This window comes from Phaseolus vulgaris, chromosome 3, assembly GCF_000499845.2.
Source record: "Phaseolus vulgaris cultivar G19833 chromosome 3, P. vulgaris v2.0, whole genome shotgun sequence".
Taxonomy (NCBI): domain Eukaryota; kingdom Viridiplantae; phylum Streptophyta; class Magnoliopsida; order Fabales; family Fabaceae; genus Phaseolus; species Phaseolus vulgaris.
The window spans coordinates 34027237-34054258 of NC_023757.2; the positions used below are offsets into that span (position 1 = coordinate 34027237).

General features: G+C 31.6%; 3 protein-coding genes and 1 long non-coding RNA gene across 5 annotated transcripts; 3 read left to right on the forward strand and 1 right to left on the reverse strand.

Annotated features, from left to right (window-relative positions):
- Nucleotides 1–9496: 9496 nt before the first annotated feature.
- Nucleotides 9497–15555, forward strand: LOC137807262 (RNA-binding KH domain-containing protein PEPPER-like). Its single transcript, XM_068607790.1, has 6 exons — nt 9497–9968; nt 10738–10987; nt 11285–11433; nt 11575–11835; nt 13605–13796; nt 15168–15555. Exons 1-6 carry the CDS (start codon nt 9678–9680, stop codon nt 15330–15332), a joined length of 1308 nt encoding a protein of 435 aa, XP_068463891.1. The 5' UTR covers nt 9497–9677; the 3' UTR covers nt 15333–15555.
- A 1664-nt stretch (nt 15556–17219) lies between these two features.
- On the forward strand, nt 17220–18813 carry LOC137807263 (uncharacterized). Of its 2 annotated transcripts, none has more exons than XM_068607792.1 (3): nt 17220–17420; nt 17727–17927; nt 18629–18813. In XM_068607792.1, the coding sequence occupies exons 1-3, from the start codon at nt 17310–17312 to the stop codon at nt 18662–18664; spliced, it is 348 nt and encodes a 115-aa protein (XP_068463893.1). In that variant the 5' UTR covers nt 17220–17309; the 3' UTR covers nt 18665–18813. The 2 variants fall into 2 exon arrangements, with proteins under 2 accessions (XP_068463893.1, XP_068463892.1); XM_068607791.1 differs by having other exon boundaries at nt 17221–17420; nt 18578–18813.
- Nucleotides 18814–19990: 1177 nt separating this feature from the next.
- Nucleotides 19991–24711, reverse strand: LOC137807265 (uncharacterized). Its single transcript, XM_068607793.1, has 2 exons — nt 23562–24711; nt 19991–20339 (listed from the first exon to the last, which is right to left on the reverse strand). Exons 1-2 carry the CDS (start codon nt 24528–24530, stop codon nt 20181–20183), a joined length of 1128 nt encoding a protein of 375 aa, XP_068463894.1. The 5' UTR covers nt 24531–24711; the 3' UTR covers nt 19991–20180.
- A 1432-nt stretch (nt 24712–26143) lies between these two features.
- LOC137805887 (uncharacterized) lies at nt 26144–27022 on the forward strand. Its single transcript, XR_011080269.1, has 2 exons — nt 26144–26380; nt 26635–27022. It is a non-coding gene; the product is annotated as an uncharacterized lncRNA (long non-coding RNA).

A 27022-nucleotide genomic window follows, 5' to 3' on the forward strand; every position in this document is an offset into this window, starting at 1 on the left:
TTAGATTTATAGTTCTCTTTTTCTAGTGATGCTTGTATGTGTGAAGTTTTGTGTTCGTATATGAAATTTAAGCATAATAAATTAATATTTTTTAGTCTAAGTTGATAGTAATATGTTTGGTTTGTGAATCATTATTCCCATAATCAAGTTAGGACATTTCCAATTTTGTCTAACTTTTGAGATCAAATTCGTAGTTAGTTCATAAATAGAGACAAGTGGAGTTGATTAATTTGCATCTAGTCATTTAATTTTGATTTGGATATGATAAAGTGAATTAATGTTGATAATTGTAGCAAAGTTAGTTTAATTGAGTGGAAATTCGATGAAGTTACACCATTGTTTATTAAATATGTGTTAAATTGGACAAGAGATTTGAGGTAGTCAATTTGAGTTATAAATGGTTTATTTGAAATGTGAAAAGTAAAATAAGTGTGTTATTTATTATTGATTTAGGCGATATAAAGGTTAAAAGTGATTAAAATTACTTACCTTGAATTTTAGTCTCTTTATCAATTTTGTTTTTCTATTGTTTTTTCCTCAAGTCAAAATGAGAGCGAGATAAATCTCTTTTATTTTATATATTTGTACTCAAGCAAACACTCAAGCGAAAATCACCTAATGCAAGGTACAATTAATTGTATAATTAATGGCTATGTGTTGTCTATAAGCGGATGCATGACAAACATAACGTTATATAATATATGTAAATATTTATATAATATAGTGGCCTAGTATAAATGTGTGAGGGATATCTAGGATAATATCAATATTAAACACGAAACTCAATACAAAAAAGAGGTATCCTAATTTTATTGATTATATATTAAGGTATCATGTAGTGAAAAGTAGAAAGAGTAGGGATGGAAATAAGACGAGATGATGCAAGTTTGACTATACTCTTCCCCGTCCTCGAAGTAAAATTCACACCCATCTTCATCTTTATCCCACTAGGTATGAAATTTGTGTCTTATTGATAAGTGTCTAATTTCAGTAATATTTCATATTAAAATATAGACACTTATAAGTATTAATTGCTAAAGTTCATATAAAATGATCCCTAATTTATGAACTTATACCTTTTTACATTTGTTATGATCTTTATTTGAATAAGAGCATTTTATTCCCATATTTGACGTTAATTGCGAGTATCTAGGGAAGAATGGAAATTTGTGTTGAAGATGGATGAAGCTTCTTCTCTACCTAATCTTAGTGTGTTTGATGTAGAAAATAACTAGTTTGCTTTGAAGATTGTAATGTGTTTTAGATGATCTTGTTCTTAGGCTAGTGTGTGTTTAAGGTTGCTTTTTGCTACATGATCTATCCTAGATACCTAATCAAGGTAGTAAGATCAAGCACATAAAGTGATGAAATGGTTTTCAAAAAGCTTTTTAGAGTTTTCTAAAAAATCAGGATACTGCACAAAAATAAATTTGTTTGCTTGAAAAACAATAGATTTATTTTTCTTCTGCTAAAAGGATTTTCGAAATTCTGTTAGGGCACCAAAGGTACAACTCAGTCAATTATTTCAGTTAGCTGAGTTGGCAGTTTTCCTAAAATAAATTTGTTTGTTTTTAAACTGAATCTGTTGTTTTCATAACAACTTTTCAACTGTTTTTTGAAAAGTAGTTAGAAATTGTTTTCTATATAAAGAAAAGCTTCTCTCACATGAAAAGGTGTTGAGCAATCACGATTTTAGCAGAGGTTAAACACTTCTGTGTGAGAAGAAAGATCGAATTGAGTTTTTGAAAGGTTTTCCAAAGGGATCTTCAAGTGTGCTTGTTCTAGGGAAACCTTGATCTTGGTGAAGGTGCTGGTATTGTTTTGCTGCAATAGGGACAACTGGATTTTGTTCTTGCATCTTCTTTCAGGTGTTATCTTTCCTTTATTCTTTCTTGTAAAAGGTGTAAGTGTTAGTCACTTTTTTATAGGGTTTCTTGGAGTGCAAGGTGTACTGAAATAGGGTGTTTCAGCTGAGTTTGTAGTGTTCTTGTAGGTTTCAAGAACTGCTGTGTTGTAATTGTTTGGAATTGGTTTTTAGTGTATTTCACCTTGGAGTGAGGTGAAACTGGATGTAGCTCTTTATGAGTGAACCAGTATAAACCGTGCTTGCATAAATCTTCTCATCCATGCACTCGTTTCTGGTTTCTGTTTAATTTTTCAAGAACGAAATCTGTTTACTTCAAATTAAATCTGTTAATTCTGGGCTTAATAAAAATTGTTCTTCTTGACCGGGGAAAGTTTTTCAATCATAAGCAAAGCTTTTGAACATAAGTTTGTAATTGGTTTAAGGACGAATAGTTTTCTTCACTAAAGCCTTGATAAAGATTCATTGTCTTTGAAGCCTTGTGTTGAACATTTGTGATTGTTCTTTTGGCAAATTTTGTGTTCTTCAAAACTGTTAAGAGTGAACCAATCTGGTGTTGCTTTTGTCATTGTTTGATCTTAATCCTAATCTGGATATGTTCTGTTTGTGTTAAAGTGGTTTAAAGAATCAATCTGTTCATTCTAAAAAGAATATGTTATTTTTCTTCGGTTAAACTGTAAAACAGTTTGAGTTTGCGAAAAATTTATAACTTCAATTCACCCCTCCCCTCTTGAACTTAGACACTAATAAACCCAACAATTTGGACTAAAGAGGAATGTGTAAGCCAAAAGGAGAAAGTTGGAAGGCCCAGAACGCACAAAAAGTCCAACTCAACAGCGAAGTATCTCGCTTGAGCGAGAATGCTCTAGTGAAATATTTCAGAAATCAATGCCTTTCTCACTCAAGTGAGATATTCTCGTTCAAGCGAGATATTCTCGCTCAAGCGAGAATGCGTCAGACAGATTGACCATTTTATGTTTTTATTAGTAAGCCCATCAACAAGACGTAGGAAATCACCTAACCCTAGCAAATTAGGTTAAATAGGAGGCTAAAGACACAACCCTAGTGTGCCAGATTGAGAGGAAAACACCATTGAGTGATTTGTAGCCAATTAGGAGAATGGAAGGTGCTAGAAGTATGCATGGCTAGTTCTACTCTTTGCGTTTGGGAGTAATCTGTTTGAATTCTTATGTATTGAGGTGATATTTAAATATGATATCATATTTTGTTTTTGATTGATTATTGATTTTGTTGTTTTGCTTCTAAATAGTTGTGACATGTTTGAGAATCTTAAATCTGTTTGGAAAGTATTTTTAGGATTTTTACCTAAACAACAATACTTAACATATTTGAGTGTTAGGAATAAACTTGAAATGTTAATTGTTATTAACGTCTGAGCGTGATTATAAGTTGTTTTTATAAATATGCGAGAAATCAATATTAAGGAAATATTCTTAATAATTTTATATGCGATGAATTGATATACATGATTTTTCTACGGGCATCAATTTCAATCAAAGAACATAATGTTAACATGTTAATCAAAATACATAGGAGTGAGAAAAGAATAAACCTAATCCTTATTTTTCCAACTTGAAACAACCAATTCTTTGTCTGTTTTCTAATTAATTATAACCAACCCAATCACTTTCAACACACTTTTTATTATTCTGTTTTATATTTAGAGAGTACTGTACTTGAAAATTCAATGTTCCTTGTGGGATCGATATTCATCCTTAGGGACAAATTATTACTTCTGACAACGTGATGCACTTGTTGTAGAAAGTCATCACTTATCCTCGTTCTCATCAAATAAGAGTTATACATGTACTCTCCTTTCACAATTGCAAACATTGCTTAAATAACTTTTCACAAAAATTATAGCAAAAGAAATGAACATGATATAATCATATGTTAAAAAGACACATATTTTATTTTTCTTGATTTCAAATATCAAAGAATAAATCATAGTTGCATATATATCAAAATAAAGCACCAAATAACAATGGAATAAATATAAAGTAATATGGAAAATTATACATAATTACAACTACAATATCTATTATTTTTGCAAATATTAAAAAGGAAAATACCACATGGTTGGTATTGAATAAGTCGAAATGCTAAGAGAAATAATGAAAATTTACGTAACAAAATAATTATTCGTCAAATGAAATGAATTTAAGAACTAAAGTGAAAAGAAAAGATAAGTTTTATAAGTTACGAATAAACTAAAAGTTTGCACAATTGAACACTAGAAGTTTAGAGTTAGATGAGTGAATTTGGTGAATGTCAAACAAGTTGACTATGAAAAATCGAGGAGCAAAAGAAATGTTCTTCAAATGAAATGAAGATAAGGACTAAAGAAAATATTAAATATTTGAAATTTAAAATAAACAATTGATGTTTTTGTAATTTAAAATAGGAACAAGTGTGAGGATGAGGTAAATATTAAAATATCGATCAATACAATACTTCTAATGAGTTAAGACATAGTTTTTCAAGTTGTTATACTAGGGACAATCAATACTTAATATGGGAGGTTTGGATCAAGTGAGTCGCAAGTTTATCTACCTCCTACCCAAAAACTTAAGATAATGCATTTGTGAGTATTTTTCTTTATATATTTTACTCATCTCACTACTCAATGTGGAACTTTCAACTGCATACTTTAATTTCTCTCATCTTTCCCTCAAGTGTGAGTCCTTACCACATATTGCAAGCTTCTTCTCAAAATTCAAGTATTTTGTCCACGAGTCCCCTACTCGTATAACACTTCCCATAAACGACATCCATTGATGTGTTATTTGAATGGAAATACAGAAAATAATTGATACATAACAAAATAGATTGAGATTCAACGAGTCATAAATTAACTACTGAAAATATATTAATTAAATAATATATTAATATTTATTTATTTATGATATATATATATAAATCATATAGATAATAATAAAATAATAATCATTATTATTATTTTTAATTTACCTTTCACTATATGTAAGCTTTAATAATGATATATAGAAAAAAAAAATCTCATACTAAAAGGTATTTAAAGTTTCGTTATTTCATATGTATTGTGCATATACATATTTAATGTACTCTACAAAGAAAATTATTAAATATAAAATAAATTTAAAAATAAAAAAATTAATTACTATATTAATTAAATTAAATACTATTTTATAAATTAAAAAAATTATTAGTATTTTGAGTAGTTTTTATTATTAATAAAATTTTTAAGTTAATTTTTAAATTATATTTAATTAACTAGTATTAAAATTATTTTATAAATTTTATTAATAATAAAAACTATTTTAGATACTAATAATTTTGTTAAATTTTAAAATAATCTAAAATTTAATTAATATAGTGACTAATTATTTTTTATCACTAAAACTAATTTTTATTTAATAATTTTTTTATAGATAATCAAATTTATAATTTATTTGTTTATTATCAAATTTCTTTATTTCAAAGTGACGTCATAAAGTTGGAAAAAATTAATATTTTATTGAATTGCACAAACAAAACTTATTTTTTACAAAAATATATAAATGTGTAAGATTTTCCTCCCTTCTATGTAATTTTTTTTATATATAATTGTTAAAAGGATTGATTGCATACACCTTTCTCTTTATTTAAATCTAGGAGTGGAATGTCCTTTTCTGATTAAGATATTTGGAAGAAAAATATCTGATTGTATATTTGCTGTCGAAACTAATATTTTTCAAACAAAATTATATTCATTTTATATATTTTATAAATATTTCCAAATCTTCTTATTTTACTAATAAAATTAAGAAATCATTTTCAACAGATTTTTTCATGATACACTTTCTCACATATATTACTATACAAATTATTAAATCCTGTCAATTACTCTTAAAATAGTTACATACAATTATAATTACTATAATATAACTATTTTTTCACTGTTTAAATTACAACAAAATTTTCGGTTGGATTTCACAGCCACAATTTTTGGGTTGAATCCATAATATATTTGTATAAACATACATGAATGAAAAAATAAACATTATGTGTTTAAAAAAACATAAGTAGAGTTTCATAAAAAAAACAGAAGAGTAGAATAATTCCAAAGAAAATTATTTGAAATAGGTAATCATGTGACAGAGTGAGAGTTGATATTTGGCAGCATCTTATCGTAGTAAGGGAGTGACTTGGAGAAGCCGTGGCCATTGAAATTGGATAAGCTATGAACCGTAAGATAATATAAGGTACAGATTTCATCGAAACATGTGATTCTACATGTGCCTCCCAACACCAATTAGTTTCATATGTTTTCAAAATATTATCCTCAACTTAAATATAATGCTTTTAATCACTGCATTGTATCTAGCCACACCTTAACATAATCTGATTTTGCAGACTTCACTCTTTTAATTTATTGTGCCACTATAAGAATGATACATTGAAATGACACTAATATCTTCATACTGTGTACAAACAACTCATACCGTAGATTGAAGTGAACACGTAACTACTAATTAATCTTAAAATATACAAACACACCAAACCTTATTAATTGTTTTTGTTTTTTTAACCCCTCCTCCCCCACCCAAAGTTTATACAAAATTGAAAAACCAGAACCAGAAGTTGCCGACAGATGAAGTTAATTTTGTAATCTGATCATTTGAAAAGTGAACGAATATTTTTGACAGAAAGGAGTGATATTAATTACTGGTTAGGTAAGTATGCATGGTTTGCAAATTGCATTGGAAGGTCCTTTGGGGCGAGTAGTGAGAAGAAAGGTATTTTAGTATAGAAGGAGAGCATTTTAGTAGCATGGTGTCACTGTCTTGCACAGAGAGCTAGTTGATCAACAAAACAAAGCAGATGCAAACAAAAAAGACACATATTGGGGACCATATATTCCATCCTTCACAACCATGGACGCAATCTTCATTCTTCCTTTAATCATATCACACATTTCACCTTCAAATCTTATATATTAAGAATTTGATTTTAATACTCAATTTTACAAATTTGTTTATGACGTAAGCCCTAAATTTTTATGCCAAAATGTATAAATTTATGTGTAAAATTATATATTATAATAATCTAATAATAAATATTATTAAATAGACTGATAAGTTCAAATAAACTTTTGTTGTTAAGATAGATTTTAAAATATTCTGTTATTATATTAATATAATAGTTCAATTTTAAATTTAACTAAATTTTATAAAACTGATTCATATATTAAATTTTACATTTATATATTATGTAAAATTGATAATTTGTATGTAGAAACAATGTAGTCTAGTGACGTATTTTAAATTAATTATAAAAATAATTTTAAACTCAATAAATTTATTATATTATAATTTGAATAATGAATTATATTATCAAAAATAACAACTAATTATATACAATAATTTGTGTTTTTTTTATGGAATACGAGTCTTATTTAAATAATTATATTAGTAAGATAAACTTTATAAAAAATAAAAAAACTGTTTAAATATTTGATGCAATCATATATACTCAGAACTTAAAAATCAGGATCTTTAATTGATTTATAATAACTTGTACTAGTTAATTCACTTCTTTAGTGTTAAAATATAAAACTTCTGGAAGTAAATTCAAGAATATACATTTATAACAAAATTTATAACAAATAGTTGCCAGAAAAGTTTATCTCAGAACATAAAAAAAATATCTTGAAACCATAATTTTTTTTATTTAAAATTTGGAAAATAAACTATAAAAGTAAAAAAAAAAACATTTAAATGCATGTTTCTAGAAGTGTCAAATCTAATGTGAGTAAACTCCATTCTCAATTTAGTATGTAGATGGAGTTCAAACAACTTTGGTATGTCAAATTAACTTATTTAACTCAACTTTTTTTTAAAGTTGTTAATTTTCTTTTTATATATATATGATTATATATATTCTTAAGTTTGCTACATTTGTGTTCTCTGTTTTATTTAACTTTTTTTTAGTTTTTTTTTTCACTTAATGTGATGAATATGTTATTTAACATGAGCTTTTTATATGTATAAAAAACTTTCTCTTTTAACTTATTTCATTTTTCATTGAAATTAATATATTGTGATGTTGTCTTCTACTTTCTTTCGTACCATCCCAATGAAACATCAAGAACTCAATATGTATAACATTATAGGTAATTTTTATGCAAAAGAATTGGTAGTATATATAGGAAAAAGGGTGTGTACAAAAAGTAAGGCCTAACCTGTACTAGACATGTAGTTTCCAGTAATCTCTTTTCTACATTTGGGCCTGGAGATTGATTTTGGACTGGGCTAAAATTATCTAGGTCACTTTGAATTTGGGAGATAATTTAGAAATATAACTTAAACAATAAAAGTTCAAGATCATTTTAAATAAATCGTTCACAACTATAACTAACAATTGAACTATTTGTTTGAGACAAATTCTCCCCCCACCTCCTTACCTGCACCTACACTTCCATTTCTAATATCACATTTTAAAATACTTTCAGGTGCATTTGGTACTCTTAGGTCTCTCTTCTAGTCGTATCACTTTTATTATTCTTAAGTCACAGCGTTTGAGAGAGCAATTTCACCATTTGAACGTGTGTGAGGATTGACGAAAATATTTGTTATATTTGATGTTTTTTTAGTACAAATAAGTTTTTTAGTTTTGCATTCTATTCTTGTAACTTGTTAATTTTTTTTTGGGTTTTGTGCTTCTTAACAAAAAGAAAAGTGAACGAAAACATAATTCCAATAGTAAAAACACCACAAAACTTATCTCGATCATCAACGTTAACCATCATTAACCACAAACAACCACCACCACCTGAAAATGAAGAAGAAAACACTACACTTCACTATACTCTGTAAAAATATTGTTGAAATAAAAAAAGAGTATAAAAGTATATGGGAAGATATGGAAGTGAAGGAAAAATTTGCCTTTTAGTTTATTTTTCTATTTAATTTGTTTTTGTGAGGCAATTCTTTCAACTGATTTCAATTTCACCAAATCTATTTTAAATTAAGAGATAAATGTGTTTATGTTAAACACATTTTCATTAGGAAATTTAAAAGACTAATTGATCATTTTAAGGATTTAAAATGCTTCATGGTAAAATGGATGGTTTGGATTGAGAATTCTAATAGTAACTGAATTTTTCATTTTTACTAGGTATTTTAATAAATCTAATTGCTAGAATTCAAAATTCCATTCAAAATTAAAGAATATGAAATAATCCATAGATGTAACACCAGGGTAGCTAGCAAATTACCTTCAATTTTAAGTAATTCCTATAAGTTAAAAGTATAAGATTACAAATAAGGTCTATGGTATGAAAGTTCTCTACACATAAAAATAACTCTTTTTATGCATTTTTCTAACACTAGCATGATTTACCAATTTTTCATCTTATTCAACCACAATAATATTTGTTGTCATAGAAAATTCACTATAATAAACTAAATATAACTTTTTATTTTTCCTATAATTTCTTTTGCAATTATATATTGTTATTAATTGTCAAATTTTAGTTCTCAGAAATAGAAGTGTAAAATATGTTACAGATAAACATGTGGTGTTTTTTTATCTTGTGTTTGTTGTTGGGCTTAGACCTATATAGATAGCAAGTTTAGAAAGAAGAAAATCACGCGAGGAGCACGTGAGGCATGGCGGTTTATAGAGGGAACAGCGAAGAGTAAAGTTAAGGTGGTAGTTTGTAAGTAGTAGAGTTCACAAATTGAGAATTTCGGTAGACACAAGAATAAACCTGAACCCAACGAATCAACCAACCAACCCCATAAACCCTAACTTCCATATTTCTTCTTCAATGGCCACCCTCGACCCAATCCAAAACGGCACCACCAATCCCCTTCTATCGGACAATCCCGACCAAGCTGAACCTCCCTCCACCACCTCCGACGACGACCACACTACCGAGGCCGCTGCCGAGAAGCGGTGGCCGGGATGGCCCGGCCTCTGCGTGTTCCGCCTCATCGTGCCGGTCCTTAAAGTTGGAAGCATCATTGGCCGCAAGGGGGAGCTCATCAAGAAGACCTGCGAGGAAACGAAAGCTCGCATTCGAGTCCTCGACGGCGCGGTTGGCACGCCCGATCGAATCGTGAGTGTTCCCTATTTCAGTTCTAGGGTTTCTTCGTTTTTATTACTTGCTGGATTTTGTTAGGCTCCGTCATTTCTCATGGAATATTCAATATTGCTTGTATAGTACTAGTATGGATTTTTACTTTCACTGCCTGGAGGTTACAAGTTGGATTCTTTGTGCTCGCGTATTGGTTTTAGCTCATTGCGTTACTACCCTTAGTTTCCAACTTAAATTGTTATTCTAGTTTCATTGATTGTGAGGTTTTTTCGTTAGATATATAGTTTCTCGGAGTGTTTTATAGTATTTGTGGGGTGGTTTCTATGTTGATTTTTTTGTTAATGCTTACGGGAGGCACATGATAAGCGTAGTATCAGTGGTTGTAACTTCACCTGTAGTGTTAGGGTTTGAATCTATGGGAACCCACGGTTAGTTAACCCCCGAAAAATGCTTGTGGGTGGTGTGGCCGTATGTATTATTGCCACGTTGCTTAGGTTCCAATTATTTTGAATTATAAGTCAGGCCACCGTGTCTGTTCAGTTCGGGATAATCTTTTCACAAGCACATAACGATGTTGTTTCCCTTATAATTTATGTTGCTTACAGCTTTCAATGCAGGTAGCAAATTGCCAAAGTGAATGGAAGTTGACTACGTTATTTAATTGGTGTATGTGTTGTGCAGATGATGCTTGTTTTCAAATAACTTTTTTTCACGCTTATCTTAGATGATAACTTCTATTTGATTTGTGTAGTTCGGTTTTGTCATTATATTGTTTGAATTTTGTTTTTAGGTACTAATATCAGGGAAGGAAGAGCCAGAGGCAGCACTTTCTCCTGCTATGGATGCTGTCATAAGGATTTTTAAACGTATCTCAGGGTTGTCTGAAATTGATGGGGAGAATAAAGCAGCAGGGCTTGCATTTTGTTCCGTTCGTTTATTGGTGGCCTCAACGCAGGCTATCAATTTGATTGGAAAACAGGGTTCATTAATTAAATCTATACAAGAGAGTACCAGTGCTTCCGTTAGAGTACTTTCTGGAGGTGTGCCTGCTGTCCCTGTTATCCGATAATGTGGCATACATCATCTATGATTTTCTCCCTGTCTTGATAGCATCCTTTTATTTTGCCTATTCTTCCTTATATTGACTGACGTCATATAAAGTGTGCTGAATCATATATTTAATTACTGACATTTGGTTTACCGGTTTCTACGGAAGATTCTTGAAATGAGGTGGTTTTGTCTTTTAAGTGTTTTTACCACTTAGATAGTGGCTAGAATCTAAATGAAGTAAAGATGTATTCATAACCTTTATTCATACCAAATCATTTTCCTCATAGACGAGGTTCCCTTTTATGCTGCTGCGGATGAGAGGATTGTTGAGCTGCAGGGAGAAGCCATGAAGGTCCTTAAGGCTCTGGAAGCAGTAGTTGGGCACCTGAGGAAGTTTTTGATTGACCCCAGTGTTCTTCCTTTATTTGAGAAAAGTGTAAGTTTTATCTTTTCCAATTTTTAAATTATGCTGAAATTGTCAATACCAGTGTATATCATGTACTTTACTGTTATTTTATTTAGCTCCCATGTTGACTATCATGTATTTACACTAAGATGTGTTTTTTTTTTATTCAAGTACAATGCATCAATCTCCCAAGAGCGACAAGTAGATACTACTTGGGTTGACAAACCATCACTGCATAGTGCTTCACAACCTAGCATTGCGAATGATATTCCTCTTTCATCAAAAAGGGAGTCTCTCTTTGCTGACCGTGAAAGCCATTTGGATTCATTTCTCCCTCCCTCTACAATGTCAATATATGGGCAAGATTCTTCACTTTCTAGTCTTCGTTCTTCAGCACTCAGTCGTTCCAGTGCTCCTCCTATTGTTACCACGGTTAGTAATTTCAAGCATCAACAAATTTTGATGTTCTATTTGATATGGGAATTTCCTTGGTAACTTGTCAATTCCGTTGTTATTTTTTTTTTCTTTTTACCATTGATTGTTATATTTTCTTTTTACTATCTGTCGGAAAAAAAAGGCTAATTTACTTAGTCCCTATAATTTATTTGGATTCAATTCAGTCTCTCTTTTACTAAAAGGTTCAATTGAGTTCCACAATTTTAAAAATGGCAGCACCCTTGCCAATCTGTTGAATTCATTATTATTGGGCTGCTGCAGAATGAAGTCTGTTTTTTTAATTGGGCTTGCTGCACATTTGTTTTTTGGGCAAAAATTGAATTTGGAGGAGCATCATATTTTTTAAGGAATGTGTGGGAGGGAGTGGATCAAATTCAAGTGAGGTTAATAGAATTGCAACTTCTAATAGAAGTAAAAATGTTCTAGGAAACTATTAATTTTTTTTTAATATGAAAGTAGACTCTTACGAGTCTACGTGTCGAGTTTACGAGTCGAGTCTACGGAGCTCTCACGAGTCTACGTAGACTCGCGAGTTTGACAACCTTGCTCATACCTTACCGAGTTAACTCGGTAGTAGACTCAGTGAACTCGTTCAAACTCGTGAGTCTGCTCTAAGTTGGCTAGTTCAATTGGGTTTTTGTTTTAACCCAAAACGATGTCTTTAGGGTTTGTGTTTTTTTTGTTTCACGTTCGTTTTGTTTTGGTGGTGTTGCGTCTTCTCTAGATTGCGGAGGTCATACGTCTTCTCTGAACAAGTGCGGCGATGGTGGCGATCGAGCAGAGGAGGTTGCGCAGTGGTGGCGATTGTGCAGAGGAGGTCACACGGTGGTGGCGGTTTGTGTGGTTGCGGTGGTCGCGGGTGGCAGGTCTACAATGGTGTTGGAGTTGTGGTCCATTAGACTGTATGAAATCAATGTCACGATAACCTTAGTTGGGAACAAGAAAGCTTTCCACCTGTGGCTGAGCAAACCGATGATGCCTGGTGAATGACCCTTTGTTGTGGCAAGTCAACCACTAGATTAGTATGAGTTATGAGTTTATGTGCTCTCTGAATTGTCAGGGCTGCAATCCAATGCTGCAGGTCTCAAGATAGATGCAGGCAGAACAGTCAGATGTGGTTGACATTATCATGAGTGGTGTCGATGAGGAAGAAGTATCAGTGAAATAATATTGTTTTTTGTAATTACATTTGTTTTTAAATTGTTCAATAATAGCAAAATATAGAGACAGTTTTTAACCACCCATATTCATATGAAAACTACTAAAAATCACAAAACTAACAACCTTGGTCCCAATTAAACGGAAGGGCCACAAATAGCTGCCTTTTATTGATTTAAGAGACTTAATTGGATCTTTTTTATTAAAATAGAGATTAGATTGAATCAAATAAATTGAGGGACCAAATAGGTAATTTAGCCAAAAAAATAACCATTATTACTAATTTTTTATTTAAGAGCTTTTATACAATTTGATTCATGTTATCCAAATTTTAAATGAAGGTACATTAATTTCTGATTTATTATTCATGTACTTTTCTACCTATTATTCTGATGATGATCTGGCTATGGGCCAAGCTTTTAAAGTGACTCATACTATATGATTTTGTCACTCTAGCATGGACCGAAGGCATGCTTTCTTTTCCACTTCTACATATCTGCTTATGCATCAATCTTCTTTGTTTTTATTATTTTAGTGTTTGACAATGATGGTAACTTCCACCTTCATTTACTGTTTCTACTTATTAGGTAATACAAACAATGCAAATACCACTGTCCTATGCAGAGGACATTATTGGTATACAAGGGACTAATATTGATTACATTCGCCGCACCAGTGGAGCAATACTGACCGTGCAGGAGAGCCGGGTGCCTGATGAAATCATTGTGGAAATTAAAGGCACCTCATCTCAGGTTCAGACAGCACAACAGTTGATTCAGGTACGAGACTCAAGCCTATGAAACGAAAGTCATGCTTTTGTGGTCCTGTTACTTTTGTATGACTATATGCATTGGGTTTATATATGTACGCTTGGGCAGGTACATTTTCTTTTTTGTGTAGATGTATATGGTGGATTCCTCTAACATATTCATTGTACAGTCACTTTTTGTCGACATTAAAACTTCACTAGTTAGAATGCTTAGTTGATATCCATTCCTCATGTTGGCTGAAACATTTATTCTACTTAGAATTAGATCACTTGGTTGGATAATGGAAGAACAGTAAAAGAAGCTACGAGAAATGAGATAAAAATGATTAATCTATCTTTATTAAGAGGTAAAGTAGGACATGAAAGTAATGAAGATTCTACCCACTTAATGTTCTAGATTAGTTTAGTATTCCTGTTCATAATATGTTGGTGGGGGTGGAAGGAGGAGAAAGAAATGTCAGTTTTCAATTTTCAGAAATACATCTACAAACTAATCTAGAACATTAAGTGGGTAGAATCTGAACCTATCAAATACTCGCAACTAAAAAGTATGACCATTGCATGATTTTCTTTAAGGTACATATGATTGCGATTGGATGTCTGTTAGTTGGGCTTTTCCCCTAGTAGACGGCAAACCAATCCCTTTTTGGGTGATGGGATTTTACATAAGATATGAGAACTTCATCTTTATTCTGGATTTTTTATAAATTCATTTATTATCAAATGAAATTACCAGACGTGTCAGTTTCTATGTTACTCTTAAATTTTGTTGCAAGCACCTTTTACTTAATATATATCCTGGCTGCCTCCTCTTTAGGAATGTTTCACTAATTGTGGAATAAAGAGTTGGCATGATTACAACCATAATTCATTTCTGGTCTTCTGCTGTATGTTTCATTCATTCAATTTTCATACAGATTAATGAATTTTGATTGGATACTACCCATCACCGATCGAATTCATACCAAAAGAATAGATTTAGGGATGACAATGGGTTGGGTATAGGTTGTACCTACTTGCTATACTCTTTAAATTTATTTATACCCACGGATATTTATGAATGAATACCTGCAGATATTTTTTAATTTTAAATAAAATTATTTTAAAAGATTTCTTTAAGATATAAATGTAGATAAAAAATAAATTTTTGAAATATTATTCAAATAAAAAATAAATTATTACTGCAAATAAATATGGTCTTTCTAATTATTTTTTAAATAAGTTGCACCACAAAGGATAAAGTTTTAAAAATTTATCTTTTTAAAATATGATTAGACTTGACCCACATATATCATGACTGCATCCATATGATTAGGGATTTTTTTTTCATATTTAGATTTACTTTGTATGGTTATACTGATAGAAATGTGTTGTGTTACAGGAAGTTATAAGTAATCACAAAGAACCTGTCACGAGTAATTACAGCAGGTTAGATACAGGTCTGAGGTCTTCTTATTCTCAGCTGGGCAGTTCGTCTTATTCGTCATCTTCCTACAGCGGGTATGGATCTTCTGGTCTAGGAGGCTATAGTACTTTCAGACTTTGAATTGCTTTCTCTAGGTCACTATGACTTCATTTTGAGCCTAATTGTTCTAATTGGGTGTGATTGGGTAGTCTTTGATGTGGCCAGAGTGAATGGCATGTGAAATATTAACCATTTTCAGGAGGATGTTTAGTTTTGTAGTGTATATGTGCATTGATTTAAAGCATAATTATGGGATCTATAGGGCATGCAAACTATATGTTATAATTTTATTTTATCCTTCCAATGCTAACTATTCTTTCCTTCACCTGTCATTACTTTAAATACTTCAAAATATAAAATATTTAGTTAATGCAATATTTCCGATTTTAGATATTAAAACTTTATTTTAAACTTGATACACTATCGAAAAGTTTTTATTGATTCACTCGTTTATTAAATATTCTCAATTGAATAAAATATAACACTATATTAGAAATTTCAAATATTTTAAATTTGATTCAGTAATAAAATGTTTTAAAAAATGTCTTGACATTTTCTTATTTTTATGTGCTTATCCAATTTAACATTGGTGACATTAATATTATATTAGACACTAATGAGTATTAACTGGAATGGTCACTGATATGAAACAGTAATAAGGGTTTTGGTATTTAGAAGATAAAATAATAATTTCCGATTTTAAAGAACAACAAAAATATTTTATAATAAGTTAATTTATAATTTGCATTATTTATATGGTAATACATTTAACTTTCTTACGGGTCAATTTAAAAAACTGAATCACGTTATGAATAATTAAATAATATTTTGTAGTTGTGAATACTAAATTTAACTCGACTCTATATTTTAACTCTAAACCATGTATAAAGAATTATCATAAAAAAATTGTTTATTTATTTAGCCACATACAAAACAAACCATAAGATGTTTTAATATCAAATTTAAAACAATTGATGTTTTAAACTTCTTAAACACTGTATTTTTCTTACTACATATTTATTTTATTTTTCGTGTTATTTAAAGCAATGAGTAAGGAAGAAGGTTATTTTCTTGCAACCATGGGAAAAAGGCTTAATAATTCTCATGAACATGTCGCAGGGTATTCTATGATTAAAACTATCAATTTTTATTCAACCATTAAACTTAAGAGAATGGCTAGTGTGAAGTAAGAAAGAAGGGGTGCACTTGTTTGAGAGATGGTCTTTTGTTCCTACAATAAATAAAAAATGAAAAATAATTTTTACACAAGGAAAATGATTTTAGATTTTAAGGTTTTATCAGTTCTTCTTTATAGAACTCATGTGGAATGTGATAGTAATAAGTCGTGGGGTTTGTTTCAATAAGACCTTTAACATTAGATGATTATGTTTGTGTGTAGCAAGACTGTGTGTTGTTGATGATAGAATTAGTTGGTGTTTTTACTAGATTGTGTTGATAAGATTGTTTTGTCATCTTCACTTCTTTGGTTTTGTTGTTGTAAGGATAAAGTTTGTTCAATATTCTATTTTCTGTTCATTGTTATTGTCTGATACTCCAGTATCATCTTCCTTTGTTCTTGTTTTGGATATATCACTACCTAAAATTATAATGTTTTATTAAATTTATAGTATTAGTTTACGTTCATATATAATCCCAGTGGTTACATGTACTCCTTGTAGCATTTCTTTATTTTTTAGTTCTTGTAATACATCTATTCTGTCGTTAGTTTCTATAATATTTTGCTCATTTTCAATTAATTCTTTTCAAAACTAAAAACAAATTATTAACATGTGTATATCACTATGATAAAGTAAAATATAAAATAAGGAAAAACCAGAGAATGTTTTTTTAACTGAGTATTTTAAAGAATAAATTCATACATACTAAAATATAAAAGAGAAAATTGAAATACTAATAGATGAAAAATCTGGTACGAAATTAGTTATATATACATATAATATATAATATAGAGTGGACTAAAAAAATGATGTTAATATCAGAGAGAGAAGTTATCCTAAAGGCTTGACCCAAAGCCACTCACTGGTGCGTATTGCAGCAATGCCCACTTTGAATCTCTTCACAAATGTGCCTGTTGATACCGTCGTTGCCTCTGACATCCTCAGAGATGCCACAAAAGCTGTTGCAAAAATCATCGGAAAACCCGAATCCGTTAAGTCCACTTTTATCCTCTATTCTTCCCCTTCACGCACTCTCTCTCAACACTGTTCACCACTTGTTTGATCAAATTACTCTATAAAAATATCAAAACTTTACCTAACCCATGTCATGAAACTTATTAAGGATACCATTTACCTTCGAGACTGGACACTATTGCTGTCTGTTGACACTTTTTCCTGTTTAGTTTTTCGGTAATTTGATGTTCCACGGTTGAATAGTTGTTTTGCTACTTTAATTTTCAGTATAATTTGACATGGATTTTGTCTTCTTCTTTTTTGTCTGGGGATCACATTTCAGTATGTGATGATTTTGTTGAATGGGGGAGTGCCTATTGAATTTGCTGGAACTGAAGAGCCGGCCGCTTATGGAGAATTGATCTCAATTGGGGGCCTTGGTCCGAGTGTAAATGGAAAATTGAGTTCTACCATTGCAGAGATTCTTCAAACTAAGCTTTACATTGACAGTTCTCGATTTTATATCAAGTTTTATGATGTTCAGGTAAATTGTTGCTTTGTTCTATGTTGGCTTGTGTGATTCTGAGAATTTTGCTAATTGATATTGTTTACCACTTTTTGGTATTGTCTGGATTTTTGAAATATTTATATGTGGAGTGAAGTGATTTCGTTCATCTATCTTCTTTTATTCTCTGCCACATATATTGAAGCTTTTTTGGTTCTTCAAACATAGAGGTTTATTTTGTATCTTGCAATTCTATTATGATTCTTAGAATGTTTGTTGGAGGAAGCAAAAAATGGGATGAATTAGTGCTGTTTTTTCAGGGAATGGGTTGCTAACGACACAAGTTACTAAGTAGAAATTGATTTTGGATGTTGCTTAGCCATATTTTGTCTGTAGTAATAGAGTAAATAACTTTTTATCAGTCATAGAAAATATGCTTGCTACTACAAAAGAAAATATCTTTGCTAACTTTATCATGCACCTCTGGTCCTTGTATTGTTTATTTAAAAAAGAAGTTATCTTCCATTATTTTCATTATTTTTTCATTGTTTTGAAATTGCTGAAGCACATTTATGAACATTACCAAATGGGTGGGTCAAGAATACCCCTTCAAATAGCTTCCTGTCCATTCCATGAATGTTATACATAATCTCAACTTTTGTGTTCATTACATTCGTTTTCTGGTGCAGCGCTCATTCTTTGGGTTCAATGGCTCAACCTTTTAATTTTTTCTGATGCAGCGCTCATTCTTTGGATTCAATGGCTCAACCTTTTAATTGAACTGTCTTTCTAGACATAGATTCGTGGAGTTTCAATGAGAAAAAAACTGGCCATTCATCTTCTTTTGGATGATTATAAATCTGTATGCAAGTTTGTATGAATGAATACAGTAGTTTATGGAAATGGGAAAAAACTTCCTCCTCTATTCCCCTTTTTGATGCCTTAAAGATTCATGTCTTCAATTTATTTCTGTTCATGTGTGATCTGAATCTTAACGAGCTTCATAAACCATATAGAGGTGATTTCTGTTTGCAAGGGTAACGGATGTCACTGTTGCCATTAAGTGTAGCTTTGGGACATTTAACATAGTTTGTTGGAAATGTTACCAACTCTAAGCAAAAATGCAGTTAACACACTCTTGATATTTTCTTATAAGCACTCTTCTATTATACAAGTAAAATAGCATATTAGTCTCACTAATAGAGAGTGGACTCATAATTTCATGGGATAGGCATAGGATTTCACTGAATAATGATGTTTAGAAAATTAAAAGTGCATTACTAGTATTTCTCTAAAATAAATTATGTATTATTGTGCAAACTTTTTAGTATCTCTTTCTCGAGCAAAGATTACATATGTACCCAAAAAAGATCTCGTTTTAAAAATTAGTTGGACATTTATAAAACACGATATTTCTAGAATGCCCAATGATAATTGCATGTTAATACTTAGTCGTATTTTATAAATATTACAAATAGGAATATCATTGTATGAATAAAAATCAAGTAAATGTTAACAATAAAATTTATCGAAATCAATAAAATCTACATATTTTTTCAAAGCTTATAACAAAATTTTCAGGAATTACATTATTGTAAAACACTACTACAAACCTAAAACAGAATTGTTAAGAAAATTGAAAATGTTATCAATCGCATCCGGAGTACACTTCTCTAGAAACCACATCATAATTAGGCTAGTGCTTAATGCATTATCGAACACTAATATGGATGATAAAATAAATTCAATAAAGTCATCTGAAGTCATTATACCAAAGACACTTTAGTTTTAAGATAGCATTTTGTCTAGGTGGACATTTGTATTAAGAGACAAATAAAAACAAATTAAAAAATCTTAAAAGAAAAACTTTTCAGCGGACAAAAGTTTCAAAAAAAATATACTTCCATAAAAGTTAATTAGAAAAATTCCCTCTTATAGAAGTTGAAAAAAATTAGATCAAATAGTACTTATGTTGTTCTTTTCAAGACAATTGATCATACAATGAACTTGTATTTAAATAAACGAATATGATTTGTTTTATGCTAACGAAGGATAAGGAACAGATGACAAATAACATTTTAAAACATGGTCACTAAAGCAAGTTAAAGAAAGAAATGTGATTTTTTGTCATAAGAAAGTGTGCCGTATAAAATCTACGGTCTACAAGGATAGAAATACACAATTTGGACTGAAAAACGGAGCAAATGTACACATGGACCACAATTTAATATGAAAATTTTCATTTTGTCATTTACGTTGTAATGGAAGTGTTTCCAATATCATCGTCCCAATTCACCATCCATATTTTGCTTGCGTTTCAGCTTTAGTAAGCATGCCCTTTGCACGCCGCTCAGCGAGTTTCATTTCATTTTGTCTCATATCGAAGTACAATGAACCAATTTGATGCTTCCTCTTGTGCAGCTTTGTAGGCTTCCCCTTTGTCGAAGCAGGCTACAAGAATACATTTAGTAAGCACAAAGTAACTGATATACAATGTATAGTAACTGCCAGTGACCAAGATTTTCTACTTGATCGATTTGAATCTGTACTGACACACGGGTAAACTCCTAATAGCAATGCAAATATAAACATTTATCGTTTTCTTTGTTACCATTACTGCTAGCTCAGTATTTTTATGTACTAACACTGGTAAAAATGGTGCAAGTGGAAAAAAAAACCTTATCTTTCTTTTACAAATCTTCCGTAAAGAAAAATAAATGATGACAAGAAGAGCACTTCTTAACATTTAAAATATAACGATAAGTTAAAATAACACAGAAAATGTGTAGTTTTTTTTCATTTTTTTATTAATAATGAGGGAAAAACACAAGTTCCTGAGCAGTACATCAACATGCAAAGAGTTATAACTATAATGTGATGAATGGTTATACTAACATACAATCCAAATGAAGTATGGCTCAACTTAACAATGCAAAATATGCCATAATTCCTTTAACTAAAATATAAGAAAAAGAAACAAAAGCACACCCCTATGTGAAAGATATCTTTTGTTATACAAGCATTCAAAATTAAAAAACTCATTCTGATGTTAACATAATTAAAATGTACAGATGTATGCGTAAACAGTCAAATTCCCATTGATTTCAGTAAACAACTACACTTCTATATTTAGATGACCCTTTTATATGGAATGAGGAGAGAAATTCATGGTCAGCTTTTCTCCAGCTTCCTTTTATCTCCATGAAAGGAAAGATGAGATAAATTTCATACATATATAAGCAATATGGCTCAGTGACCTGTGAGGAGAGCAGCTAATATATATCATAATATGACCTAGGACAAGCTTATGTAGAGTTTATACACATCAACTACCTTCATTAGTAGACTTAATTGTAATTAAACTACAAACTAAATTCATCTTATACATTTAAAATTACAATACCAACCCAGTGTAAGTGTATGACCGTGCAAGTTCCTAGTAAGATGAGCAGGGTTATAAATGAGGGATAGCAAAATATGGTGGACAAAAAAAAATCCACCCAATACCGGTGCTGCCATGGCCTATGGGGCCACTATACTTGGCCTCCCTCTACAGATTGCTGATGGCTGAGGGGTCGAATAACACCACATTATCACCTTGTTTAACATTAGATGGAAATAGTATTAAAGTCCCATTTTAACTTCCCAAATAGAGGGTGGCATCTAAAGATACATCACTATTAAGTAATGGGAATTTTAATGATTTGACATTATTTAACAATGATCAGCATTACCATCTAAATACTCTCTTTACTTTATAGAATACAAGCCACAGAACATATCACCCATGTATAGTTCAAGTTTTAGTTTCTTGATAAATGAGCAATGTCTCGTTGACTCACTCCAACATGGACAAGCATTATACAATCTCACTCGATCAAGGGGCTTGAAAACATCATTCTAATTATGTAGAAGGAATTAATTTCATCTAAGTCACCCTTCTTCTTCCAAGTTATTGGTAATAGGTTGAATGAAACTTCAAAACCACCTAACACAAAAGATGTTTGACAATATAAAAACATATAGTTCCTCAGGTAAGCAGCTGCAATGAGTAGTGATTTCAGAACAAAGAACCGCACATCATTGTCACTTGGTAACTGCATGCAGCATTCTCAAGGTAAGTGAATATTCTTGTAATGTGAATTAATGTTAAAGAATCGGTCATGATTCTTGTAATGTGAATTAATGTTAAAGAATCGGCCATATTCATGACCGATGAGATATGATCATTAATGTAGGCACTTGCTAGTCTCTGCATTTATTGTTGTCCAGATTGACAATAAAACTTGAGCAGGGACATTTAAGAACAGTGTTCATATTTGAACCAATATAAAAAAGTTATTTATGCACTTCATATTTGTTCCCATAAAGTTCTTGAGAGAATAATGACCATGAGGGTTCCATCAATAAAAACTCTGTTATGGCTATCTATGAAAATCTTTCCATACCCTATATTCACTTGGAACCTGCACTAGAAGGGATTAACTGGTCATCAATCTCTCTCCATAATTAATCTCCCTAGGTTAATAAGTTATCTATGAAACCCCCCTTCAACCCAATATCTGTTTGAGAACTAGAGCAAGGAATTAACAGGTCGTAATCATAGGATGTTTTAGAAGGCAGGGGGAGCGCCTCTTGCATGCAATTACTTGAAAACTGTCATTACATGTCCCCTAAGCTAACGGAAAAGGTCAACAACCATATTCTAAGAACTGTACCCAATAACCTTATCACTAATTTTCAACATAACAAAATCCAAAAAGTACACTCATCTCTCAATTTAACTGAGAACTTTTAACAAAACTTCCTCGACAGAGATTGACAATCTAATTATCCAATTTCCCAATGCTTTAGAACAATATCTCTCTTTGACATATTATAAACAACTTCTTAGATGTCTGAGCATTGTGTTTCTTCCAGCCAGATGCAATACAATTATCGTTCCACATACCAAAATTTCTAAGGTCTATTTTCTTTTCTGTTTATTTTGAAAACTATTAGTCATGAATTTGCTCGGGTGCTCACAAAAATGTGGGACACTAATTTTGAAGCCTTCTACTACCCCGATCACCGCCTCAAGAACCCATATAAGCATCAGTGCTTTACCACATCACTACACGTGATCCAGCAAATAATATTTAGTCCTTTCTCTACAATATTCAAATCTAGATATCGTATAGACAAACATATCATCTTCAGTGATTACTTTTTTTACTGTTTGGGCTATTCTAAATGGGTATTGGTCATCCTACTTCAGTGAAGGAGCAACAGTGTTATTTTTGTATTTTATTAATTATTTGCAGTCTATTTTTATTCAAATTATTTTAGACAGATAAACCGGATCTATCCAGGATTTGAGGTAAATGGAAGTTGGTCTGCAACAAGGAAGATCAGGACTTTCTTAATACAAAGCATATCTCAAATTTTCTTCTAAACAATCCCCACCTGTTAAGCAAAAGACCTGTCCTATATTAGAAAAGCAGGCTAAATTATCTCACAAACCACTGGAAACATGTTTTCTTTCAACATCTTTGAAGCCCCCAGCCAACAGTCACACATACACTAGACTAAAAGGGCACAGAATAACTAGCCAAAAAACTGAATACGTACTCCTACAGCCAACTAAAACCAACTGCCCAACATGTAAAAACACAAGTTCAGAAATGAGAATACCTGATAAGTTGGTCCGAAAGCAATCCCAGTTAGCTTCACCTGATCCTCTCTCGGCCGGTTCTTAATCAACTCATCTTGCTTCACTTCTATAACTTCCATGGGAACCTCATGCCGCCCTCTCTTCCCAGGAATCCTCACCACACTTTCACTAATCCCAGAAGCTTCCGACACCGGTGCTGCTGAAACGTCACCCCAATTATTCCCATACTGTCCATAATCTCCATAGGCCTCACCATAATTCCCGTACTGTTCGGTTCCATAAGCAGCAGCCCCAGCCTCAGGCTCGGGAACCGAACCATAATTGCCATAATAACCAGCATACTGGTCAGTGGCATATTGGTAATTCTCATCATTTCCGTAATCCCCTACACTCTGATCCACGGTAACACTGCTCGAACCGCCAGAATTCGACGCCGTTTCCAGTGCCGGTGATTCGGTTTCGATGATGGATCTCCGACCTGAACCGGAACTCGCATGAACACCGAGAGTGGCAGCGTTCCTTGGCGCCGGAATATTGGCGAGGAAGGATTTCACCGAGGAGGTTTGCGTGGAGGACACTAACTTTTTCTTTCTCCTATCCCGTTCTTCTTCTTCTTCTTCGTCATCGTCGTCGAGAAGTTGGGTAGGGTTTGTGAGAGGGATGATTGGGGGCCTGAATTGCACGACGCGTTTGGGTTGTGGTTGTGGGATTTGGGGTTTAGGTTTAGGGTCGGCGGTTTCGCTGGAAGTGGCGAGGGAAGGTTGTTTGGGAGGAGGAAGAGATTGAAAGAAAGAAGAAGACGATGATTTGGGTTGGGGAAGAGATTGAAAGAAAGAAGACGATGATTTGGGCTGGGAAAGAGATTGAAAGAGCGATGATTTAGGTTGAGGAAGAGAGGAAAACGACGTCGTCGTTTTGGGTGGGATTGGTTGCTGCTGTTCTTCTTCTTCTTCTTCTGAAGAGGCGTAGTTTGCGAGTAGAGAATCCATAACCACCACAACGCTATTGATTATTACAATTGCGAATTGAGAGCATAACAACACCACCCTTTTACCTATTTTCCTCAAACCCTACCCAAACCAAACCTCTATATTCACTCTAATACTACATAAATCTCTTCACCTTTACTTCAATTTTTTTAATTTTTTTTTCACAATATAAATTTAAATCTTCACCAAAAATCAAAGTAATTAATTTTAGAAAAATGTTTGAGAGAAAAAAAAAACAATTTATTACTTGTTATGTAGTTCTGTATCCATATTACAGTGGTTTCTTAATCAATTTTTTAACTTTAAAAATCGATTATTTGAGAAATTTTACGTGGTGCCCCAATTTTTTTTATTCAACTTAAGAAAAAAACTTCATATAAAAAACTATTCTTTCAAAGTAAAAATACAAATTCCTAAATAAAATTAATTAAATTAAGTAAATTTTATTTGAAACATAATTAAGGAAAAATAAAAATATATAAAAGTATAAAAAAATTAAGAGTTTTTTCATGTTTTTATTATTAAAATAAAACAAAAATTTGTTGTACAAGTCCGGACGATCGAGTGATAAATACGCAACAAAGAAGCAATTATAACTGGTGTTGAATGAATCAAACGCAAGCTCCGAAATACCCAAAAAATATTTCAATGCAACACAACACCTCCACAATATCAGGAAGTCACTATTCATGTTCGTTATTAACTGACTATCCAGTCCACGCAGACAAAGGCCCATGAGTCAACCTATAAATAGAACTTTTGAGGGAGAAAGAAGGTACGTTTTTTATACCCTAGGAGAGAATACCTAAATCATAAACTTGAACTTCGGAGTGCAATCGCAGGTACCTCCAACCGACGGAGCACACACATCGAAAGAAGGAAACTTGAGGGAACTTGAAGACAACCAAAATGTCAACAAATTGTGTACCCAGCAGTCAGGTATTGTCTAAGCCCCATCGTCCGGTACATTTACATTTTTAAAAAATGATGTGAAAATAGAGAAATATATAAAATACCGTGGAGAATTATATAAATTAATTTAACAAACTTTTATAAGTAATCTTTGGTAGAGAAACTTAAAGAGAATAAAAGCTCAATAAACAAAAATTTCGCATTTGAAAATGAAATTCTTGTGAGCCAAAAAGTGTGTGCATGTATTGGAAAATAAGAATCTAAAAAAATTGAGAAAAAGTGCTTTGTTCTTTAAAATAATTTCGACTAAATATGCATTAAATGAATTGTGTATTAGATTAATTACTTTTGTTCAACAATAATGAACATGCGTGGAAAAAAGAGAGACAGTTAATATGTAAGATTGAATTACAAAATTAATTATTTTTTTCTTCTTTTTATATTAAGAAAAATCAGATTTAGTAATATTATGAAGTTTATACAAATATTAGATATTTATGCTCTCCAATAGTGTTGGTCATTCTTTCTGAAATAAGTAATTTGTATTAATACAATGGTTAACTATATTGAATTCACGTTTAAAGTAATTGGCTTTTAAAGTTCTTTTGAAAAATTAATTAAAAATAATTTGTTCATTTCTTTAATTCCTACAACAATAAAAGCAGTGGGCCCATAGAATGAAGCATAAAAAATAAGGCAGTTTCTTCCTGCACCCCTACGTTTTTCTTCCTGCACCCCTATAATGTTATGCAAAGATTAAAATGTTCTTATTATTTTTTAAAAACTCTAAAATGCTCCTAATTCCTAAAAACCCTAAAACTCTCACTTTCATTTTATTCCTCCCAGTGCAGCCGCAACTCCCAGATCCTCATTCCGTACGACGCCATTCCAGAACTCCACATCTCTTTATACTTTAGGGTGATATTGTCAACTTGAAGGTAAGTAAAATTTATGGTTTTTGGATCTCTACTTCTATCTTTTTTTTTGGATTTTCATTTCTACATTTCATTTATAATATTTCAGATAATGCATTCCGGTAGTTTTACGGAATAAAGAATATGTATATGTTTTTTCACATTCCAAATTATGGAATCTGTAGAAATTTTGGATTGATGTTTCTGGTAAAATTTCGGATTTCTATTTCCGATAATATTCCGGTTTGATGAATCCGTAACACATTATTCAATTCCAGATTGATGATTCCGTAATACATTACTCAATTCTGGATTCATCAATCCGAAGCACATTACTCAATCCTGATCCTACTTCTTTACCTTGCTCTGCACAACTACAAAGACCCTGGATGCACCAGCACCTGAGATGAATGAAGAAGATGAACAGTAGCAAAGAAAATCCAGGGCCCCTTTTTAAATAATAGATTAAGGTCAGTTTTGGAATTTTAAAAATTGTGGGGGTGCAGAAAGAAAAATGTAGGGGTGCAGGAAGCAGAAGCCGAAAGATTTAGCAATAATAGAATAGGCTGAGCCCAGAACGCCGAAACAAGAACGGTTGGGTCACTGACTCAGATATGTTTAGTTATTATTATTTGAGAAATTCTCCCTCCACCTCCATTGGTTATT

Excerpts from the sequence above, each read along its gene's own strand:
- LOC137807262 (XM_068607790.1), top strand. The coding sequence starts at position 9,678 with ATGGCCACCCTCGACCCAATCCAAAACGGCACCACCAATCCCCTTCTA. Across the intron at positions 10,988-11,284 it reads CGTTAGAGTACTTTCTGGAG|ACGAGGTTCCCTTTTATGCT; the intron begins GTGTGCCTGCTG and ends TTTTCCTCATAG. Across the intron at positions 13,797-15,167 it reads CAGCACAACAGTTGATTCAG|GAAGTTATAAGTAATCACAA; the intron begins GTACGAGACTCA and ends GTTGTGTTACAG.
- LOC137807265 (XM_068607793.1), bottom strand. The coding sequence starts at position 24,530 with ATGGATTCTCTACTCGCAAACTACGCCTCTTCAGAAGAAGAAGAAGAA. Across the intron at positions 20,340-23,561 it reads CTTTCGGACCAACTTATCAG|CCTGCTTCGACAAAGGGGAA; the intron begins GTATTCTCATTT and ends GTATTCTTGTAG.
- LOC137807263 (XM_068607792.1), top strand. The coding sequence starts at position 17,310 with ATGCCCACTTTGAATCTCTTCACAAATGTGCCTGTTGATACCGTCGTT. Across the intron at positions 17,421-17,726 it reads TCATCGGAAAACCCGAATCC|TATGTGATGATTTTGTTGAA; the intron begins GTTAAGTCCACT and ends ATCACATTTCAG. Across the intron at positions 17,928-18,628 it reads TCAAGTTTTATGATGTTCAG|CGCTCATTCTTTGGATTCAA; the intron begins GTAAATTGTTGC and ends TTTCTGATGCAG.